The sequence below is a fragment of the Diorhabda sublineata genome, chromosome 5 (genome assembly GCF_026230105.1).
Source record: "Diorhabda sublineata isolate icDioSubl1.1 chromosome 5, icDioSubl1.1, whole genome shotgun sequence".
In the NCBI taxonomy this organism is placed as follows: domain Eukaryota; kingdom Metazoa; phylum Arthropoda; class Insecta; order Coleoptera; family Chrysomelidae; genus Diorhabda; species Diorhabda sublineata.
The window spans coordinates 11,582,301-11,593,022 of record NC_079478.1 but is presented as its reverse complement, the minus strand read 5'-3'; the positions used below and the strand labels follow the sequence as shown (position 1 = coordinate 11,593,022).

Below are 10,722 nucleotides of genomic sequence, written 5' to 3'. Positions count from 1 at the left end.
AATATGAACAATTGAATTTTTTATCAATCTTTCAGAATTATTAAACAAGACGTTGTGTAGGAACCATAGTATTGTAAGCTTTATATTTCCCCAGATTCTAGAAATTTCAATAACATAATAAATATAGGTATAATGTATCTACTATTTTAATAGATAAAATGTGTTCTAACAAATCTTAAAACTATGAATATTCTAATATTGTGAAATTAGTGACGTAAAACTAATATTTTAATAGAGTATGCTGCTGAATCTAATTGTAAATGTTTCATTTACTTTTTAATAACTACATACTTTCATAATGTGTTTATACGAATTTTACATTTTATTTAATAATGTTTCAATTGCAAATAGAAATGTATTGGATGAGTTTCATTAAAACATATTTAATTGAAGCAAAATATTCAATAGAGTTTTATTAATAACAAATTTTTAATAATTGAATTATTAGAAAAAAAGTTTTAAAATAATTTAGAAAAGAAAATTAGGCAAAGTAAATAATACATAGAAGATAAAAAGCAAGATATGCTAACAAATGGACGAGACTTATGGAAAGATGGAAATAAATCAAATTGAAAAAAAGATGACTCAAAAAAATATCAAAGTTACCTACTAAATATTTATGATTGTGAAGATATAGGAGCAAATTTTAATTAACATAAATAAAACTGTTCTAAAAAATCTACAGTCAGAATAACAAAGTGGATTTAGACAAGGAACAAGCCCTCAAGATAAGATTTTCATAATTTAATAACTAGAAGAAAACGGACATCTGGAAATAAAACTGCATGTCTAGCATTAGTGGATCTTGAGAAAGCGAATGATTCGGTCTTTAGAAAGAAAATATGGAAATGATTGAAAGGAAAACGAATACAAATTAGAATTTTGAAAATTATTCGAAATAGATACGTAAAAAATGGAAATTTTATAATACAAAACATGAAGTAAGAGGAATTAAAAACCATTATATGATTAAGGCAAGGAGAACGTACATATGGGAGAAGAAGGCATGAAACGTAACACAAATATAACAACAATTCTGTTATTAGGAAATCCCAATGAAAATACAGAATTAAAATAGACAACGTCCAAAATAAACATAAATATTTGGGAGGAATGTGATATGTGAAACCTGAATATTCACAAAAGACAAAAAAATAAAATCCAAGCAAAAAGAATAAGAGTGGAAATACGAGAAAACTTAGTGGTACAATCAAAATTGAACTTTATAGAAGAACTACAGCTAAGAAATTCAAAGAAAGGATAATGATAGACAAGTCAAGAGAATAAATGAAGTACAAGTATAAATGAAAAGGAAAAAATAAAGACAAAGCAGATATTAGCTAGTTAGAAAGACAGAAGAATGGACAAAGTTTTATATGGTTATATGATTATATACATATAATTGAAATAATTTGATTAAGTTTTAGTTATTTAATACCAAAAATAATGAAAATGATATTTTAAACTGATGGACAATATAAAATTATGGTTAGATCATTGCGCAAAATCAAGTATTACTTTATGTATTGTGGAATTGTATTTCTTAGTCAGTTACTCTTGAACATTATGTATTGGTTTCAATAAATCTTCTAAATTTCTCATATATCACCCAATCTTTCGAATGTATTTATTATTTTTAAATGAAACAATTAAAACAAATTCAGCAACAATAGTTAAACAGATTTTTTACAAAACGGATTTTTAAAGATTAGTTTCATTTCACTAAGTTATTAGTTCTTAGACTTCCTTCTTAAAAACTCTCAACATTACAAATAAAATAAAATTTATCATTCGAACGACGCGACGAACGTTTATAACCCAAAATCAATGCCCTGCAATGAATTTAAGCTCACCTTAATCATTACTCGCTAAGATTGCTTTGTTAACTTTTAAGTTACGGTTCCATATACCCATATTTTCAAGTTCTACTTAACAGACAACTTGTTTCAGGACTTTTATTCAGTATTTGTATGAAATTTATAATCCTATCATGTACTGATGATTTGCAATACAATAAACACGTCTATTCTGGTGTATTTGGAACACGATTATACTTTTAGTTCACCTGGATGTGAACATCATAAATTTTATAGTACTTCACCGAAGCAGTGTAAAGCATTACTCGCATATAGCGTATAATTTCCTGCTACATACGAATAGTTTTTTTGACGACCGAAAATCGGACATTTTCCGACACTCGATTTAACTTTCCAGGACCTTTTTCACTAAGGCTTCCATGATTTTCCGATGAACGCTTTCAGTCCGTTTTTCGATTTTATATACCTTTTATATTTTGGGGACAGATTTTGTTTTTATTGATGATAGGTATGAGTGCATTTGAAGTGGAATCAACTTTCAATTTTTTTGTAATTGGGAGGGAGAGGGTCACTTTCATTATGTATAATGTGCTACTCTTAATTGAGGGAGGGGTATATATGTTTTTTTTATGGAGCGTAATGATTCATTGCAAGCGTTTTATAGTTCAAAGTACAAAAGTCCGATTGAGAAGGCTCCCTCATATACAAACAGCTGTAGTTTCTCGTGAAAATAAAGACATGGCAAATTAAGTAACGAGAATGTGTGTCATCCGAAGTATCTCACTAACAAAGAAATTAAAACGATGTTATAAATAAACACATTTGCGTTCAAAAACTTGAAGTAGTTCACAATTTTATTAAACAGGTAATTGGAATGAAGTTATAGGTGTTTTGTTTTTAAATGCAGCATTCTGTATGTATATCGGAAAGATAAGTCCTAATAATTTGTTGACGTAAACATAGACAGTTTGGAATTACCTTGAGAGCCTAAAAGATTAAGTATCCATTCTCAGCAGGGAAATAGATAATCAGATGCAAATGCAGTGCAGTGGAGTTTATCTATTCTTGTTTGAAGGACTATAAAAAGTAAAAGATATACCTAAGCGAGTTTTGAAGAAGCCTTTATAATACTTATTCGCACGACGAATGTAGTTATTTCACTAGATTATGTATTTATTAGGGTCAGTATTATAAAAGTTTTCTTAGACTGGACGTTATTCAAGCGCTGTTCGAAACTCCACCGATAGTTAACATCGGTTCGGTATTATAACGCATTTACAACCATCCGTTGGCTAACTGGAGCTTTGTGCTGAAAAATTTACGTTGGTTGCACTGGGACTTCAATTTTAACCAATCAAATCTTAGTGGATAGTGCGTCAGTCAAAAGTCAAAGTATAGTTTTGTTGGAAGTTTCCACGTGTACTGTTTAAAAAGATGAATTGCAAAGGAAAAAGAAAAATCAGAGTCTCAGATGAATCATTATTACTACTATCTTTCCAAAGTAGCCTGTTTCGTAAAATTTCGGGAGATGCCAAAATAACGCAAGCCAAAATAAACAAAAATTGAGGTTAGAAAATACCTTTCAACTCTTGGTTGACGCTTCAAATTATTTCGTTACGGTAGAACCAACAATCAACCACTCATTGGACTTCTGGCTAACTTTCATATTATGTAAATTCGGCTTTAAAAAAACCATAAAAAACAAATAAAGCCTCTCAAAAATAAAAAAAAAAACAATCCGAGAAGGGCCGTTTTGCTTACAAGCTTCACTTTGTTTTATTTTGGCCAAAATCTCCCCATAGAAATAGTTGTGCAAACCCAAGCCAACTAAACCACCACAACCCTAGCCCTGCAGAGGAGCTATTCCTATATCAGGGCCTACTCAAACAAACCACCTCCATCACAAAAATCATCCTTATCCTACCAAACTTTAACCAACGTATCTCTCTCTTTCTCTCAACAATTGAATCTCAACCTTCGGTCAACCGGACTTTGTAATACCGACCCTTAGTAAACCAGTCAAATAATTAACATGGTGCAAAGAACACGTGCGCATTATCAAAATATTAAGCTTGTTTTCGATTGTTGACAGTGGTAGTTCGTAGTGTCGAAATTAATGAGTATTATATTTATTTTAATTTTTTTGGGATATTAGTTTCATTTGCGATTTTTGTGTTTAATTTTAGTGTTTTGTTTTCATTATTATTAACTATTTAAATTTAAAATGGCTTTTTGGTGATCAATTAGAAATTTCTATTATTAAATGGGTTGAACAATTAACTTTATACATTATACAACCACATATGTTATTCGACAAATAATTTATGACTTTTTATTTAGTACTAAAATTGGACTAGGTTCAGAAAACGCATACATACTCTGATTATGACAATATATGTTTGGACACTTGTGTTGGTTTTGAATAGAGATGTGTCGATACTAAAATTTTTCGATTCTCGATATCGATACCTAAAAAATCGACTCCCAATTCCGGTACCATGGATTTATAATAGCCCCTTGTAAATAAAAATTCTCTCACTAGAAACATATTCATAATTTGTTTAAACAACCTACAAACCAATTTATGCCTATATAGGGACAAATGAGACAATTTCTAATGGTAAAAAATTTAAGCCATACGCAGAAGGTTGTCGAAATTAATAAATAAAATAAATATCACGAAGAAATGTGCATATCTCCCCATATCACCAATTAAAATTTTCGCTCTTTGGTTTTTTGATTATTGTATTAACAATCAAAATCATTGTCCAACTTATTTTAAAAGCAGGATTTTTCTACACGCTACACCTAATGTATCAAAGACGATATGGAACTACTTTGTCGGCGCAATAAATGCACGGAAGCAGCCTGTTGTTTAAAGAGAGACAAATATTTTAACAAATGATTTTCCAAAATATGATATTTTCATTTTGATAATAGTATAAATTGGATTAAAAAATAATTTTTCCGTTCATTTACTGGTATCGGTATCAACTTATTGTGATCGATTCTAGATACCGATACCAATGACCAAGAATCGATGGTATCGAGAATCGACTCATCCCTAGTTTTAAACATAAAAAACTTGACAACAGAATAATATTTGGACTGAACTTTCTTCGATACACAGGACGTAGTGCTCAAGGAGCAAACGAGTACCCAATTATTATTCTTAATGGCAGTGAAGATTGTTTTAATGCTTTGATTTTACCTTTTAACAGCTTTTCTCAATCCTATGCTGATTACCACGAAGACATGACCGCGGCGTGATTTAAAAAATTTTAATTGAAACATTAAAAACTCTAAGTCATTTCATATATTTATGATCAAAGAGAAAAGCTTTAATAATATACATTGAAATTCTAGTAAAAAAATTATATTATACTATAATCATCTATTATAAAACAACTTAGTTATTTTAACAACGGGACGTTTCCGAGCGCGGCAGAAACCTTTGTTACTTACACAGTATTTTTTGTTCCTTCAAAGAAAGAATAGATTTACTCAAGAATTTTTAAAATTCTACTTCCCCACTCACTCACACCAGTTAGGTATATTTTACAAGATCGAGGAAGAGGTTCGAGAGAAAATATACATTAAATGATCAGCATATTACGAGTATTTGCATTTTGTGGTACTATCAAAACAAAAGTAGGGAGCTATGTATTTCTGTTATTACCAAATATTCTTGTTTCAAGTCACGTTCACTGAGAGTTAATGAACACATTATTTGTAGAAGTAATTCGGATAATTGTCCAGAAGGACTTTTAAGAGTCAGAGGCAGTCAATAGTGAGATTTAGAAGAGCTTTCACTACGGTTCAACAAAATGTCTGTAGCGGATGTTTTAGTTGCTTTTGAAAAAAAAAAAAATGTTAGTTGTCATTTCCATGTTAATGAAACAACGGTAATTCGTACAAAATGGCGAGGTTAATCGCCTCTGGAAGCAAAAAGATAAATGCACGAATTCAGATCGGAAGAAATAGAATCATACTATTTGGAATATACTGTGTAGAATACATTTACATATTTGATTAATTTATTTCCTAGTAGTATTAATACTTGAAGTTTATGGTTTTAACGTATTGATCGGTAGATGTAGACATATTAAATGACTAGCGAGGTCGTTCACTTTATTTTATGTGGGTCCATTGGAAGAACCAGTAAAAATGGATTAATTCCAAAAGAATTCGAACCGAGATTGCTCAAATTAAATCTATAAATAATACTGCTAAAAAAGTAAAATGACGAGCACCATTCGTTGTACAGAAAAAGCAAAAAGGTTTAAATAAAAAACTAACAACAAAATACATGATGTTTTTGTACTGAATAGTTACGTGGAGTAAGTTATAATATTCCTCAATAATTTATGTGATATCGTTTCTTATCGTTAAGTGATACAGTGAAAATATGGGTACGAGGGGCCGTTCGATACTTATCTAATTATGGTGTAAATGTGAAGATATCACGTGTAACCGTTGTAAATCACAGAAAGGCACCGGTAGATAAAAATGTGAGCATTGGGACGGATGAATCGGTTAACTCCTTAACTCATACGGTTGTCTCCCGATCCACATGTATATATTCTACAGGAGGAGTTTTATGTCAAGAACTGATACTAGCACTCAATAATTGAGGACCGGTCAATAACTTTTTTTTTGCCATTCTTCGTCTTCGGCGGGCTCGAGATCTGTGTAACGTTAAGCATACTAAAAGGATGATTAAACATATCACAGCTGTTGCAACAGCCATTGCTGATAGTGGTAACGAGTTTAGTAATTTCGAGGTGGCACCGCAATGAGTTTCGGATTCGTCGAAACCCGAAGGACAATGATCCTTTCCGTCACACCATAAAGATGAACTTATGCAAGCATCGAGCTCGGGACACTTGTACGCACATTCCAAATCCGTTTCGTTGGTACTTGCGTTTATTGGAACTTGGAGTTGGTGAAGTAAGGATGCTCTCGATCTAGAAATTTCTAACCAACTGAATGCTGCTTCGCCATTTTCCGATCCGATCCATTCAATCATGAAATTAGGGGGACGTTGAACAATGTGCGCTAAAGCTTCTCCCCACCATTCTTCGCTAAACACGTGAACTGCTAAAGGACGTGTACCTGGCTCTGCTGGACAAACTACTCTTACTAATTTGGGCGGCCGGCCCGAATAGATCATGATACGATTGGTGGTGGGACAGCGAGCAGATTCATCTGAACGCGGTTTAAGCGGTAGAAAAGCACCCCAACTCAATAAAAATAGGCTTCTATTATATCTAGCTTCGACAATCCATGGTAAACCTAAACACAAATTATCAGCTGCGTTCGCTGGTGGCGAATGCAGCTGCACATCACCTCCGTACCCTCGAAGTCTTTGATTTCTCGGACATTCATCCATCGATATTATTTCAAATAACACGTGGAAATGTATAACGGTGAAGTCTTCTGTTATATTCATATCTTTGGCAGTGAATTGAAGTTCCAGAGTACTGGAAGTAGATGTGAATACTAGCGGTTTATTTGAAAGTGTTACATTATCACAGATACAGGTTTTGTGAATTCGAATATCTTCCCATGGTGTTTCGAATATATTCAGTTCGGAAATACGGCTTCCAACGGTATATTCACATATTTGTCTACCCGTATGAGGGTCTATTACAGTCTCACATGTAGGATTCATTCCAAACGAAGCGTTATTCAATATCAATCTTACTCTTTCATTAATACCAGCTTCGAATCTATAAATGCAATCCAAATCTTTCGCTCCTCCTCTACCGTAGAGAAAAATATTTCTTGGTGAAGTCACGTCTCCGACATGTTGCTTTTTAAAAAGTCGGTAACACGATCCTGCGTCAATTTTATTAGGCCACGGCTCTCCTCCCATCTTAGTATCAACGAATTCGTATATCAACTTAAATGATGCTGGATGTAGGGCAGTTCCGTCTTCAGTATAATGCTGAATACTCAAACTTTTATCGATTGTCAAATAGCTTTCGTCTTTCGAACACGGTCTAGTAATCCTAGTAGTATTGCTTAATGCACTGTGGTCACATAATCTCGGAGCCTCGTCACATTTATCTTCAATTAATTTGCTACCGTCCCAAATCCTTATACGCGTCGAACAACCATTGGTAAACGTATCGTTTCGAAGCAAAGCGTGCGCATTATCACCAACTAATAACGCCTTATGACTATACGAAATAAATGCTATCCAAACTAGGTCTTCGGGGTAGCCTCTAAACTTATAAGTGCATGTAGTATTAGGTGGCAAAGAATGTTTGGGGCTTAACAATTTACCTTTGCGCCCTCTCCCAGTCCAAATTTCGTCGCTATCGGGATTTGTTGCATTGATATGAAATATACAGTCTAAAGTATGACGGGAGAAATCTAGTGAATCAGAATCTACAAAAATAACTTCAACGTCTAGTTCAAATCCGCGCAAAGTCGATAAAGATGAAGGTGAATGTAGGGGTATGCTGAATGGAGATGAATGGAATGCTACTAACATTTCCGGACCTCGGGAAACAACTCTTGGTAGCCAATCTCCGCCGCAATATTTAGCTAATACTGCGTCGTTCGTTGATCCTCCGTCGTAAAATATTAAATGATCACGTTCTCCTGTACAGTCTCTCCAAGCTCTCAACATTCTTTCAGTTTTATTCAAACCGGCAACATTGATTGACCTTTTCATTTGCATTTTATGTACAGCTTCTTGTCGAACCGATATCATAGCATGTTTACAAGTAGGAACAAACTTTTGTCTCAAGCTCCAATAGCAAGAAACGTTCCTAGGATACATCCCGGGATAATTGGGGGATTGTAATCTACATGGTTTCCTGTAACATTCTTCAAACTGCCTCGTACAATACGTTCCCGGTGCTATCTGCCCTCTTTCTAAAGGAGATACCGGAGAACCAAATCTCACTATTGCTTCCCTCTTGGAGAAAAATCTATATCTGAGTCGGAACGCGAATGGAATTTCTGGAGAGCCGAACAATTTTACTGTTACTGTTATGGTGGATGTTTCGCTGTAATAGGCTGCCGGACCGGAAGATGTTCCGCACCATGAGCCTCCGGTAAATGGTCGCCCTAATTCGCTGAGTTGCATGTAACCGTCAGGACAGCCGTCCAATGCGGATGCTTCGTATCGACCCACTTTGAATTCGTCGAATATCAACTGTAACAAAACAATAAAATTAATTATGCTTCCAATAAAAACAAGGTTATTTCTTTATCTTTATATTTCTATAAATATGTATGTATACAGCAGGTCTCAAAAAACGATTAACTTCATCTAGCGATGTTAAATTGGGTTCTATAATTTTATTTACTGAATTTCGATTTCATTGCATTCTATGAAGGTATTACGTTTTACACATGTCTAGCAAGTTTATACCAAAAATAAAATATTGGATTTGAGACATCAAATCACATTAAGTAATTTGAGATTGAATTTTCAAATTTATGTTAGTTGAAAACATTTTCAATCAGAAATGTAAATAATAAATGTCATAAAATATTGGATAATAAGCTTTTTATTTAATGCTAGATAAAACATATGAATCATTTGTACCGGATGTTCCAATAAGAATTATAGTTCTTCCAATATCAATTGCAGAAGACAATTATGCAAGGAACAATAAAGATTTCATAAATATGCACGGCACTCATGCCAAATTAAGATATGAAAAATAATGTTTACTCCACGTATAAAATTGAACGGTGAACGTCTAACAAACCGTCAGTCCACGTGGACTCATCATTTCCACTGTTTACCAATGAAAACATCGAATACAATTACAGCAGTTTAGAAACATTGCGTCAAGTTTTGTAAGTATATGATTTTAAAAATAAAGAACTGAATAAACGGATGGCAATAGTCGAATCCACAAGATTATTTCCGTTTAACTACCGAAGTTCTAAAAGATGGCAGTTCTATTTACGTTTTATAATTTAATATTCAATTGAATCAATAAAAGGTAGGTAATGAAAGTCAAAGGGAAGTAAATCTAGTGAATACGGTGGCTGCGCGATGACTCGTTTCGTGTTTGGCCAAAAATCAGTCAATTATTCTGGAATAGGACGGTGCATTATAGTAGTGGAAAATTCTTGAATGGTTTTATCTCAAATACGGTCATTTACGACAAATTGCTTCACTTAGATGTCTCAAAACAGTCAACTAGTACTTTTTATTATTTGTTTGACCCTCTGAAATGAATTAATGGTGAGGCACACACATACGACAATGGAATAACAGGATGAGTGTTATATTCAGTATCTTTAACGTGGTGTTTTTGGTTTCTGCTCAATGTTTGAGCGGCATTTACTAGATTGTTAAGCAACTTCATCATATTCATAAACTCATTGGCATCTCACCAGGAATGATGCGTATGATGAATGTAGGATCCTCCAATATAGTTTTTTGTTACGAGCCTGGCATTGACACGCTTGATTCGTTAAACATTAATCAAAATATGTTAAGCGGTCCATGGAAGAAGTTACTTACCTCTCTAATGCTGTTTTAACGAATTTCGAGCATCAATTCTTTAACTTTTTCGAAATATCGTCATTAATAGATTGATAAGCGACTTACATAAGGCAAGTTGTCGACTATTCCAAGACATTCATTGACTGCTTTGTGTCACTCAAATACTTCCATTTGCAATGGAGTAATCTCTCTAAAACATTTTTGCGTCATTTTCAACCATTCCGTAGCCGTAATTCTATTGGATACACCAAATTTTAAGAAAATTCGTTGTTCATTTTTTTTCCATAGTCAATATCGTCAAAGTTTTTGTTAGATTTTTATATTTGAATTCTTAATGATGTTTGTGAATGAAAAAATTAATCTTTTTCCAAAACCTCAGCTTTTTTAACTACGAAGATTTCCCCTTTTGGTAGAAATGACATC

General features: G+C 33.2%; 1 protein-coding gene across 1 annotated transcript in view; it reads right to left on the bottom strand.

Annotated features, from left to right (window-relative positions):
• Positions 1-2,284: 2,284 nt before the first annotated feature.
• The window catches only part of LOC130444466 (uncharacterized), a 177,508-nt gene continuing 169,070 nt past the window's right edge, over positions 2,285-10,722 (bottom strand). Inside the window, exon 5 of the mRNA XM_056779591.1 lies at positions 2,285-8,988. Within this exon, the coding sequence (XP_056635569.1) occupies positions 6,421-8,988 (2,568 nt within the window). The 3' untranslated portion in view covers positions 2,285-6,420. The remainder of the gene's footprint in view (positions 8,989-10,722) is intronic.